This window comes from Eretmochelys imbricata, chromosome 8 (genome assembly GCF_965152235.1).
Source record: "Eretmochelys imbricata isolate rEreImb1 chromosome 8, rEreImb1.hap1, whole genome shotgun sequence".
Lineage (NCBI taxonomy): Eukaryota > Metazoa > Chordata > Testudines > Cheloniidae > Eretmochelys > Eretmochelys imbricata.
Genome location: NC_135579.1, coordinates 6,298,880 through 6,311,485, shown reverse-complemented (window position 1 = coordinate 6,311,485; position 12,606 = coordinate 6,298,880). Strand labels below are relative to the sequence as shown.

General features: G+C 47.6%; 1 protein-coding gene across 1 annotated transcript in view; it reads right to left on the bottom strand.

Moving 5' to 3' along the window:
• Window positions 1-11,334, bottom strand: part of FAT2 (FAT atypical cadherin 2) — a 69,568-nt gene extending 58,234 nt beyond the window's left edge. Inside the window, exons 1-2 of the mRNA XM_077824666.1 lie at window positions 8,070-11,334; window positions 7,006-7,320 (exon numbers count right to left, since the gene is read on the bottom strand). Of these exons, the coding sequence (XP_077680792.1) occupies window positions 7,006-7,320; window positions 8,070-11,334 (3,580 nt within the window). The remainder of the gene's footprint in view (window positions 1-7,005; window positions 7,321-8,069) is intronic.
• Window positions 11,335-12,606: the final 1,272 nt, after the last annotated feature.

The window sequence follows — 12,606 nt, the reverse complement described above, 5'->3', positions numbered from 1 at the left end:
AGTGTGGAAGCCTGCAGTCATTCTCTGGGCTTAGAGAGGGAAAGGAGGAGACCCAGGGGGAGAGAGAAAGAACTGGGATCCTGGCCCTGAAGGAAGAGTTTACCTAGAAGGGTGGTCGAGCGGAAGCCTGATAGGGATGGAGTAGGAAAAGGCTCAGGGAAATGGCAGCAATGTTTGGGATGTTGCAGACTTTGGCTGGTGATTAGAGGGTCCCTGAGCTGGAACCCAGAGTAGTGGGCAGGCCTAGGTTCCCCTGCCAGGCACTGGGGAAGTGGCACAGCCTGGGCAGTGAATGGGAAGGCTGCCTGAGACAGTTCATGTGGAAAGACTGTGATATCCCAGAAGGGGGAAAACACATATCTTCACCAGGGTGAGTAAGGGCTGTGCAACTGGTCCCTAAAAAGTTACACCTGGGATGACATTACCCCAGTAGGAACATGGGGACATTGGAAGTAACCAGGGGTCCATACATTCCAGCATCCTGTCTCTGACAGTGGCCAGTACCACACACATGAAAGGAAGCTTCAAGAACCACCCCTAAGTGGACAATTCTGGACAAAGCTTGCCAGCAGGTATAAGGGACGGGGGTGCAGGAAGTCTGGCCTAGCAGCCTCAGCTGGGCTGAGGTCTGCAAGAATCAGAGTCCGGCTGGAGATCAGAGGCAGTACTGGGTTAGAATCGAGAGGCAGGAATTGGGGTCGAAGTCAGGATGGAGACAGAGACCAGGTGAAGTCTGGCATTACAGCAGGCCAAGGTTTGTGCGGTTGCCCAGACAACTTCCTGGGGTTAAGTAGGGGCACTGGGCCAATCAGACACTGTCACTCTGGATCTCTTTGGCTGTACTTCCTGTACTATCCTCCATCCTGTCCCCTGGCTGTACTTCTCTATGGCCGCCAAGCGGCACTGTGGGAATATCTGCTGTTCCAGGCTCTGCAGACCTGGGTTCTAGCTGCCAGTCCCTTATACAGGGGACACTTCTTCCTAACCTGTTCATGATTCGCTTATTCCCCAAAGCATGAGAATGTATATCCCTTATCCAATGTAAGATGGTTCCATCTAAGGTGACAGTGGATGCTCTCGTTCTCCATATAAATATCCAGCCCTTTTTTTTTTTTAAATCATGCTTAGCTCTTGGCCTCAGAGATGTCTTGTGACAGTGAGTTCCACAAACTGATTATGCAGTGAGTGGAAGAAGTGTGTGGAGATGACCTATTGCTCCAAGTACTGTTCCTTTAAGGATGCCAAGTAAGATGCTGATTGCACTGAATTTCAGCATTTTGAGTGAAGTCAGCAGTGAGTGCTTTCCATGATGAGAATGGTTTCCCTGGTATCAGGGTCACCCCTGACACCATCAGATCTGCCCTGCATATTGCTGATTAGGAGTGAACACAGTCTTCACGGCTGTAATTCATTTGGAAAGAAGCAAATGCTTTCCAGCGTTCTTTAGAACCATGGTTTGTCTTTGAAGAGAGGGATCTCCTGTGCTCAGGTCAACCGAGGTCACTGCAAAGGTGATCCGAGCGAGGGGTGGTTTCACAAGCACCTCTTTGGCTTGTGTCTCCAGTTCCTAATTCCAAGAGTCAAATCCAGGAATGTGAGATTTGGTAATAAAAGCCGGAGGATTTGCAGCTGGAACAAACCCGCGCATGTAAAGGCTTGTCACAGGAGCATGGGGATAGAAACCCAAGACTTATTCTGGCTTCAGCTTATACAAGGACTTTAAATCCAGTCTCATCCGCAAGTCAGTGCTGTATGCAGCTCTCTGTTTAGAGGTGACAAAGAAAAATCCACCCCACGAGTATTGCCAGCATCATGTAACGACACTGCACTATTGATGTTACAACAGTCAGCAGTTTCCTAAACCTTTTGCAGTCAGATGGGCAACGTGTGCTCAATGGGACCGAGCAGAAAACAGGTGTATTAGATCTGGGTTAAAACAAAGCCCAAAATCAAGGGGGAAAGACTGGGGATGTTATACGCCAAAGCAGCCCATGAGCAAATACGTTGTTGCTCAGATGTCCTTCCTAAAATCAAAGTCTGAAGACCCACAAATGACATTGATTACTGTGTCTGTAGGAGGATGTCACAGAAGACAACATGCTGAGCATGATTGGCAGGTGCTGCTTGCTGCAGGGTCATTATAGACAGGCGGCTTCACGGCTAGACTTTCAGCCTCGCCTCCTCCAAGACAAAGATATACATATCTGAGGGCACACAGCTACTGCAAGTCATAGAGAATATCGGCTGTCCTCTGAAAAGGCAGAGCTGGAGAAAATTATGCCTGCCTTTAAGCATAAACCCACAGTGATCTTCAGGTACTAGGCTCCCAGCTGCCTCCTGTTCAGGGGATTTTTATAGCCAATGTAGCTAACTTACAAGACCACACACCATTTGAGCTCACAGCACTAAAGCAGAAAGTGACCTTTTCCTCCCTGAGAATAAGGTGCCCATAAGTCTCAAAGCACCCTTAGATCTGCACAGAGGGAATGGGCTGGGAGCCCAGCTGATAGGTAGCAGATAAGGAGAATGGATTCAGAGACAGGCATGTTCCCCAGCCCTGGTCTCCTGAAAGGAGGAACTCAGGTTTAAAGAGGGAGGGGAGCAATGTCTGCAAGTCTTTCTGGTTCCCTCCATGGTAAGAAACACACAGGGAAAGAAATCGGTTTCTGGAAGCAGTAGCCCCTCTGGATACAGGAACCCAGTAGTAGCAGAGAGCTCAGAGATGGAGGATGTTTCCGATGAAGAGATACTGGCTGAGTGAATAGTTGGGGAAGGGAAGAAGATACCAGTTTTCTGAGGCAAAGTGGATACCACGTATTCTACATTTGCTTGTCTTCAGGACAAGTGACCAAAACCACCCTGTAACTCTGACATCCTCATTCCCTCCATAACACCCCCTCTCCACTTGCAAACTCCCCATACACTAGAACACAATTTACATCGAAGAATGACTTCTAAATACTAGGCATATCCAATGTAGATGTCTGCAAAAGTTTCCAGCTAAAACTATGACCCACAAAAACTCCACTGCACCATCTGCTAGGCTGGGCTGGGGATATTCCATTGCCAGAGGCAGGAAGCTCTCATCTTCACTGTGTTTATTCCCTCTTCTTATTAACCTTTGTTTATTACCCCTCTTCTCCACCCTCTCTCAGGTATCCGAGAAGGGGGACAGGGTTGAATCCTTTATACTTGCTCTATGCTGTCTGGGAAAGCCCCTTGTTAAGGGGTCATTCTTAGGGGGGCCCTTTCTGTTCCGTGTAAACCTTGTAGCTCTGAGAGAATGACTTAAAGGGGACTATCCCTCCACAGAACAGCTCCAGTGTGGGTTGCATCTGCTAGTGTGTCTCAACTCCGAACAGGAGGAACCTCCCTCTAGAACTGAGAGGTGGAGCGTAACCTCTGTGGCCCCTGCAATTCTTGGATTCTCTGAGACCACCAGCAAAATGACAACTGTGAGGAGGGGGCCCTCTGTCCACAGGGAACTATACTGAGACCTGCCCATCTCAGCTCAGGAGGGCACCAGAAACCTTATCAAGAAAAGAGCAAGTAAGAATATAGTAAATGAAAGCAGCAATTCTCTTTCCCAGGCAAGGCACCTGCACTCTTAAGATCTGCAGTGCCCTGTGGTGGACGGGCTTGCTTGAACATGTTATCTCCTGCTGCCACATCTCATAGCATGGGGTGAGGGTTAGAAGCTGATTGGTTGTTACAGGTGATGGGGTTCTTGCTGAGGGCAGAGAGTAAATTAACCTTTCTTTATAGACAACGTTATCAGTAAAGGTGAGGGAATTCAAATGCCAGATGGTTACAAAACCTTTCCGGGGCTAGGCCTGGTGCGCGAGCAAGAAGGGGTTGGGTTGGGGTTGGCTATACTCGTGCCCTTCCTGGCATTCCCAGCAGATAAGGACTGAATGGGCATGGAGTCTGAAACACCACCTAGCCTTTGGAGGTGGGGCTCTCCTGGCTGGGGGAGGTAACACAGAGGGTTTGTGAGTGCAGTGTGGCTAAGGAGAGGTTGCTGTCTGTTGTGTGGGTCAGAAGATGCCTTCAGTACGCAGAGCTCTCAGTCTGACCCAGCACTAACCTCGCAGTGCAAGCCAAAGCCCCAGTATGCCTGGCTCTCTCCCGCTAGCTGCCAGAATGCATGGGCATTGCTGACAAGGTGAAGCTGGGCTTGTGGGGGAGGACTGTGTTGATGGGCATCAATCTACCAGGCCCTCCTGCTGGTTGATTTTCAGAACGGTGTCTGGCTGGTGCCTGAGTGCAGCTATGGGAGGGTCTTAACCAGAAATGGGGAGAGGGTGAATTATGGACTGATGTGGGGCAGAGACCTTTAGGGTGCATTCCGTACTCGGGTGGTCATTCCCTCTCTATGAGATGTGGGGGCATTTCAGCCTAGTTGATCCTTGAGACTGAATCTTTCTGATTTGTTTCCAGTGCCACTGTAACATAAACTCGTATTTGTCCATTGAACAAAAGCATTTTACTAGGGAGATGATGGGCTATGTATTTCTGGAGACCTAGACTGTGGTGTTCTTCAAGTTTAAGAAGTTTCCTTCTAAGTGTGCTGTTGGCTCATGACTCTGAAACCTTTGTGCCGACTCTCATCTCTTCAGTATTTGCTCAAATTGCATGACTAACAACAATAGACTCTGTGGCTTCCGCTTGAAATTACTCATAGCTCGTAACTGAAGAACATAAAGAAAGTAAAGACTCCCAGTCATGTCCAGTCACAGACACTTCTGCCTCAGCAAATTCAATCACTCAAAATATTCTTCTGTCTTTGAATGTTGGGGTGATCTCAGAGTAAGTGTGGTAGAATTTGGAAGCGATCACTGGTTTTGGAATGTAAACCCTTCTAGAACCTTTCATGGTCTTTCCTCCATTTAGTAAAGAGAGAGAGAGAGGCGTTTTTTGCCTTTGAAAAAGCATGTAGAATAAAGAGCTAGAATATTTGAAAAAACTCTTCAGAGTGTGTTAAAAGCTCTAGAGGATTCATGGTGCCAGAAACTTCTCTGGGCCCTTTTCCCCTCTCTTAAAATGTAGGTAAAGTCACCCATTTTGCAGTGAATTTTTTGTGGTTGTTTCTTGCACAACTATGATGGCTTTCACTGTCCGGAGAGGGTCAAGTAGATCCCCATCTCAAACACACTATAAATCATCACTGACAACAAAGATCAGGATTCTGCCTTCCACCACTTTCCAGCCATCGGTAGCCTCAGGATGAGACACAAGAAGATTGTATTTGTAGCCACTTTAGTGGGGCAACCAACACGTTCCCTTCCTCATCGTGAAATCAGCATTGTGTAAACTGTCTACAGCCCAGAAATTTAGACAAGCTGTGACTTTATCTGGCAACAGCAATCAATGTCTTCTTTTTAAATTCTGTATATACTTGCATGTAAACCTAGGGGTGCATACCAATGTTTCCAGGCAATCGTTTTCGTTTTGGATGACATGCAAGTAAAGGGGAAGAGAAAGGAAGCTAGATCAAGTTTGGAAGCAGGTCCTCTCACTGCTCCCAAGCTCTGAGTTTAAAGAAGAGTCCTCCCACCAAGTGATAAGGTCACCTCTCATCAGATGCACACAACCCCTGAGATGGAGAATACAGAGAGAGGGACAGGAGATGGCTTATATGTGAGTCACGCATTTTTTGTTTGTGTACAGACATTTCCCTTCGAGGTGAGTCAGCTCATTTGGATTTTAGCCTGGTTGTTCTAACGTAAAATTAGAATATTGTTTTTACGTGGATGCTGCAACTCTCTAGCAGAGTGCATAGTTACCGGGGGTGCAGAGGAATGTAGAGCTGCAATTGCTGAAGAAGACAGATGGTTGGGAGGACTCCGTGATATTATCCAGCATGTCACCATTTGTGGCCAACATACAGTACCATCTTACAGGGAGTACAAAAAGAGTCTCTACTGAAACCTGGAGGTTCTTACCATTTACTATACTATACTATACCTGCCTCCCCTACACGGTCAACCCTACAATAGCTCAACACCTTAACAAGCCAGGGAAGGGGTTACTAGAGACTGACGAGCAACACACATTGCCAAGAGCCAAGTTAGTTTCACTTGCCTCTTCAGTACATCCAGCTGCCGTAGCATACCGAGAGCAAGGAACATTAACCTGTTGCACTATCCTGGTACTGCCATGCCAGACTCATTTAATCAACCCCATACCATAGTCAGATTCTTTGCCCTCCTTGCTCCAGTTCCCAAGAGCTGATATAGTGAGAGGCCTGGCAGAGCTTTCATTTTCAGACCGGCCCCATGTCAGACTACCATAATTTGGGGAAGCTGTTTACACTAAGCATCAGTGGGCTTTGGAAGGCTCTCACAGATCTGGCAATTAATGCTGAGATGAAAGATGTAGTCTGGAGTGATGGCAGAAAGAGGCTGAGTCAATACTGGTTTCAGAGTAGCAGCCGTGTTAGTCTGTATTCGCAAAAAAGAACAGGAGGACTTGTGGCACCTTAGAGACTAACCAATTTATTGGAGGATAAGCTTTAGCAATAGCACTGGTGAACCAGAGGAGTCCCCAGGTATAACAGAATTTGTTTTTATTGAACCTGTCGTAGGGTGATCATCCTGTTCTATAACCAAAGAGTACCTTCCAAAAGGACACTTCCTGCTGGTGCCGATACACTTGCCACTGGCTTACGCTGCTCAGTGGGGCAGTTGATTGTAAATAATAAAAACAAATTCTTTGTGTCTCTTTGATGCTCTCAAAGAGGTAAAACAATCTTGTTTCTTTCTGAGAGCCACTTGGCTGCAGATAAAGATTGTTACAGCTTGTGGGAGTGCCAGTGACAGACAATCGGCCTCTTAGCAGACACTGTACCTGAGGATTTGGATATTTGAAAGAAGTCACCATTAAACTGCCCTACTTCATCAGAGCCCACCTGTAATTTAGCAGCTGTGCACTCTCCTGAACTGTGTATGCTCTGTGCAACACTCCATGTGTGCTATGGAGACACTGAGGCTGTTTAATCCTTACCTGTGACAGGATTAATGGTGAAGAACCCTTGAGGATTTCCATTTACGATATGGAAAGTCAGCTTCCCTGCAGAGCTGCTGTCTGGGTCCCTGGCATCAAGCTGAAGGACAGAGGTATTCATGGGGGAGTTCTCCATGACAGAGGCATAAAAGACTGGTCTCGACATCTGGGGCGGGTTGTCATTGATGTCGGTGACTTCAATATAAACTTCGGTCACAGAGGACAGAGGAACTGAACCTCTGTCAACAGCTAACACTGTCAGCCAATAGTGAGATGTAGATTCTCGGTCCAGTGGTCCCACAGTCTGAATTGTACCTAGGAGAATTACCAAAAGCTCTTTCAATGGATTCCAAGAACTCCAATAAACTTGCACAACAATCCCCTTAAAAACTCTGGGCTGGAATTTGTGTGTGGTCCACTAGCAGTTCTGTGTTACCATGCAGGAGATCTGAGTCTCAGCACTGGATCTGGTGCATGAGGTCAGGCTTATCTCGGAGATGAAGCTTGCATACCTTGGGGTTCTAGGGTGGTGGAGGGGGAGAAAAAGGGTTGAAATGCTGCAGCAGTAGACCCTGATGACTGAAGTGAGTCATGATTTAATACTCTATCAGTCCAGGTGAACAAGGTGCACGCAAACCTCACTCTGCTGTGGGGCCTATGGCTGGCCCAGGCAGCCCTGGATGTGGGCAATGAAAACCAGGACGGGGGCAGGGAAAGTGTGTCTGGGACATATACCAATCCCAAGTATCCCTGAGCAGCTGCAGGCAGTGGGGCTGTTATGGGACTTTGGCTGCTCTTGCAAGGTATCTTCCCCTTGCAGAGCCCCTTAGGGAGGCAGGAGGTCCACACATTGGGGAATTCCCATTGGGAGCAGCTGCCACTGCTAGCGCATGGGGTTGCACGTTGCACTTCCCTGCACAAGCAAGGGTGATTTGAGCTTACGGACTTTGCAAACAGAATACGGAAAGGTTCCGGTGGGTCAAAATTCAGACCAACCACAGGATGTCATTTAAGCCAACCTTCACGGTGCCCCTTGACATACCCTTACACTGGCCTGTCATTACCTGTGTCCTCTTCAATGCGGAAGACAGCCAGGCCAGTGCCCTCTCGGATGAAATATTGGAGTTCTCCATCCTGCCCCTTATCTCCATCCTGAGCTGTTACCATCATCACCGATGTACCCTCGGGACTGTTCTCCTGCACCCCACCGCTGAACACAAAGAAGGCAAAGCGAGGAGGGTGTAGGTTCTCGTTGACGTCAAGGACATCAACTGCCACGTGGCAGAATGAAGAGCGAGAGATGGGCCTCCCGCCATCGCTGACTTGTATGGTCAGATTGTAAAAGTTCCTAATCTCATAGTCCAGCTCTTTCTCCAGCCAGAGAGCCCCCGTCAGCCTCTCCATGTGGAATGTCCTCTCCTCATTGTTGATAAGGCTGTATTTTAGCTCTCCCCCAGAGCCAGCATCAGGATCAAAGGCTTCCAGGAAGAGCAGAATGGTCCCCAGGGGCAGGTCCTCAGGGACCTTCACATGGTTCAGGGCTGGGATGCAGTGTGGGGAGTTGTCATTTACATCTTCCAAAGTCACAACCAGATCAGCGACTGAAAACAGCTGGTGGCCCATTCTAGGCTGGTCCCTGGCTTCTATTTTTAGCACATAGCGAGGCCACAATTCTCTGTCCAGGGGGCCAGTCACTGTCACCTCCCCGGTGACACTGTTAATGACAAATTTATCAGTGGGGGTGAGGAGGGAATATTTTACCTTCCCATTGTCATCCATATCAGCATCTTCTGCTTTCACCTGTGCTATAACTGTCCCTGTTGTTACATCTTCTGGTATCACCACCCCATATGCACCTGGTGGGAATTTAGGAGCATTGTCGTTGGCATCCAACACATTCACTGCCAAGAGTTTCCATGATGACCTCTGAGGAGTGCCAAGGTCATACACAGTAATGTTAAGGATGTAGAAACTGGTTCGTTCATGGTCTAAAGGTGAGAGAACTTGGAGGAGACCCATCTCCATGTCAATTGTAAAACAACTGTCCTCATTTCCATCAGTGATCACATAGACCAGTTTGCCGTTAAAGCCAGTGTCAGGGTCAACAGCTGCAAGGTCAACAATGGTTGAGTTGACTAGGGCAGTCTCCATGATATCGATAGACCTTGGAAAGTTGTCATCAAACTGAGGTGAATGATGATTCACATGATACTGGTTCACAGAGGTTTCCTCCTCCAAGCCTTGGTCCTTAGACAGAGACTTGATGGAGTGGATTATATTCTCCGTCAGCTGCTGCAACACCCCCGTCTCCTCACACTGCATGTGGACTGGGAAGCCAGGGCTGACCACAGTGATGTTAACAGATGTAGGTGAAGCATAGTTCTCTCCATCTGTTGCAGTTATCTTCAGAGAGTAGAGGGGTGACTGCTCAGCAGGAAGATCTCTGAGAGAGGTTCTAAGGGAAATGACTCCAGAGACAGGATTCAGGTCAAAATGCTGAAGCTCATTGCCAGATGTGATTTGGTATCTTACGTGCTGCAGTTCATCTACATCAATGGCAGATACTGTGACCACGGGGTGCCCAATAGATAAGTCCCATGGGATGCTTCCATTGCAGTTTGCCTTCTCGAATACTGGGGCATTGTCATTCAGGTTGCTCAGAATGAGGGAAACATAAACCTCGGTCTCGTGGCGGAAGGGGGATCCCCAGTCTGATGCCCACACACGCAGATGGTACCATCTCTGCATCAGTTCATAGTCCATTGGCTTGGAGGTGGAGATGATGCCTGAGTATGGGTCAATGACAAATGGAACTTCTTTCTTGTTGGCTATGGTGTAGGTGACAAAGCCGTTCTCCCCATGGTCATGGTCTGTAGCCATCACTGTTAAAACACTGGTGCCAGGCAGGACATTTTCATCAAAGGTGCCATGATAGGAAGACTGAGTAAAAGTTGGAGCATGGTTGTTGCAATCAATGATATCAATGGCAACAGTGGTGTAGGCCTGGCTGTTGGCCGTTGTAACTTCAAGTTCAAAGTGAGACTGGTCTTGGAAGTCCATCGTTCTGACTGTAGTTATGAGCCCAGTTTGAGGGTTGATTTTAAACCCTGTGCTGTCCGGAGTGGGTCTCAAAATATACTTCAGATTTGGAAAGACTGGGGTGATTTTAGCCATAGCAACTTGGCTCCCAGGTGGGGAAAATTCACTGAGCTGGACTCTGTACACTTCCTGCTGAAATCTGGCAGAGACATACTTGGAAGGAGGTATGTGGATAATTCTAATCTGTGAGCACAGAGGTGGTTTGCTCTTGTCCTTGGCCTGCAGACTTAGATTGAAACCAGAGGGATTAGCCAACCAATTGATCTCTTTGGTTGACACAATCATGAACTCATTGCTCCCAACAAAGGATTTCATGGCTTTGAAATGCCTTCCTGGATCTCCGGCTACAATATCAACTGAATCAATCCCGGGTTCTGAACCACTAGCTTCCACAAACAATGTAGCATAGAGGAGGTCCTCAGCTGAGTCAGCTGGTGTCACCGTCACTGAGGCAATAGCTGGGGGCTTCCTGGCAGATGGCTCCACTTGGACCACCAGATTAGCTAGGTTTCCAAATCCATTGCCCTCGGAGATTTTTCGCATTCGGTCCACAGCCAGGACCTGCAGCTGGTGTTTCCCTCGGTATGTACCATTCAGCCTCCTGGCCGTCATCACTACTCCGCTGGTGGGGTGCACCATGAACAAGTGTGAGCGGGTGTGGAGGGCGTAATAGAACTCTGCATTCTGACCCAGGTCAGCATCCGTGGCACTGACCACGCTGATAGCAGTTTTCGGAGGTGTGTCTTCTCTGATGGTGACTTTGTACGAGGGGGGTGAAAAAAGAGGTTTCAAGTCATTCCTGTCCAGAATGTGGATCAGCACTTTGGCCCACGCTTCATAGGCAAAGGCTTTCTCTGTGGCTTGAATTATCAACATGTAATTGTCTTTGACCTCCCTGTTTAAAAGTGCCGTGTTCCCGCTCCTCATTCTGATCCTCAAGAAGCAGAAATCCCCAACCATGTGCTCCTCGGTTTTAAAGAGACCGTCGCTGTCCCCGGAAGCTATTGTGTACCTGACGGCCCACTCTTGGTCTGTCACGTAAATGCCCATTTTGACATAGCTCTCTATATAGGTCTTGGGGGCAGAATTCTCATAGATTGTGGCGTTATAAAAGGGATGGGTAAAATGTAAGGGGGAGGAGTTGCCTTTCTCAGAGCTCCCCAAGCAGGCCAGACAATGCATCAGAAAACAAGCAGAGCTCAGGACACGCTTCTTTGTAGCAAATTCCATGGTGTGTGAGGCGGGGTGTCTCCTTGGGCCCTGAAGCGAGGCAAAGAACAAACAATTAGTGTGTTAGCTAACATGGATGGGGGCAGTTATATTAAATCTCGCATGTTGCAGCATGAGAGAAGATGCAACAAAAACTAAGGATGTGATTGAACTATGCATTATGCTCACATCCAGCAGGACCTGATTTAAAGAACCATGATCACTCTCTAGGAAATGTCACAAAATAGGAACACAGGAATTACCAGACTGGATCAGAACCATGGTCTATCTAGTCCAGTGTCCTGTCTCTGACAGTGGCCAGCACCAGGTGCCTCAGGGAAACCCCACCGCTGGGAGATGTGGGACAATCTGCCCTAATCTCATCCTAATCCCTAATAGCTAGAGATTGCATTAAACCTTGGTGCATGAGGTTTTCTGTCCCTTCCAAAACTCTCTTTTTCAGCAGTAGCTATTATAACTCAGGGTCACCTTTTTCTTCCTATAAACATTCAGTCCTTCTTTGAACCCTGCTGAGGCAATGTCCCGTATTTTACTGAACCCTTGCTGAGCTGTTGTGTGCTTCCTCTTGCTGAATACCAAGACACGAGTGTTTCTGCAGTAGCTACAATCCTAGTGCCCCTGCTGCCAGGTTCCTCCACTAGCACTGCACCCAGGTCTGTGGAGCAATAACGCTATCATCATGAGTGTAACTCTCACAAAGGCGTGACTATGACGTCACTGAAGGAATGGGGCGGCAGATGTGTCATGAATATGGAGAAATGTTATTAGTGAGGGTGACAATGGTTTTTAAATGGCCAGGGTATTTTTTATGAAGCTAGATGAATGCTTGTCTCTTTGCATTAAGGGATGAAACTGGGGATATTCACTGATAATTCAAGCTATTTATAGGCGCCTCTATTTCCCTTGGATATCCCAGGAGATCACAATCTGGGACTGTTCCTTCCTCTTTTAAATTCAAATTGCATATCAAGTACCAATACCTGCCAGTTGTTCGGCACCTTACTAATTTAAACAAGAAGGACTTGTTTTTCCAGATGCTTTTTCAAGATTCATCTCTTTAAAAGACGGGACTGGTTCAATTTCCTAGTTAAACCAAACATTCGGAACAAATGATCTGAACCCAAGTTTGTGCGCATGTGTGTCAGCTTCTCTTGCTGAGATGGCCAATAAAGAGCTATACACTAGACACTATCATTCACACCCAGCCTTCATGAATAAGTAAAAGCCTGTCATCCAGCAGTCTGACTGACTGGAACAAGACAACTGAAGTTT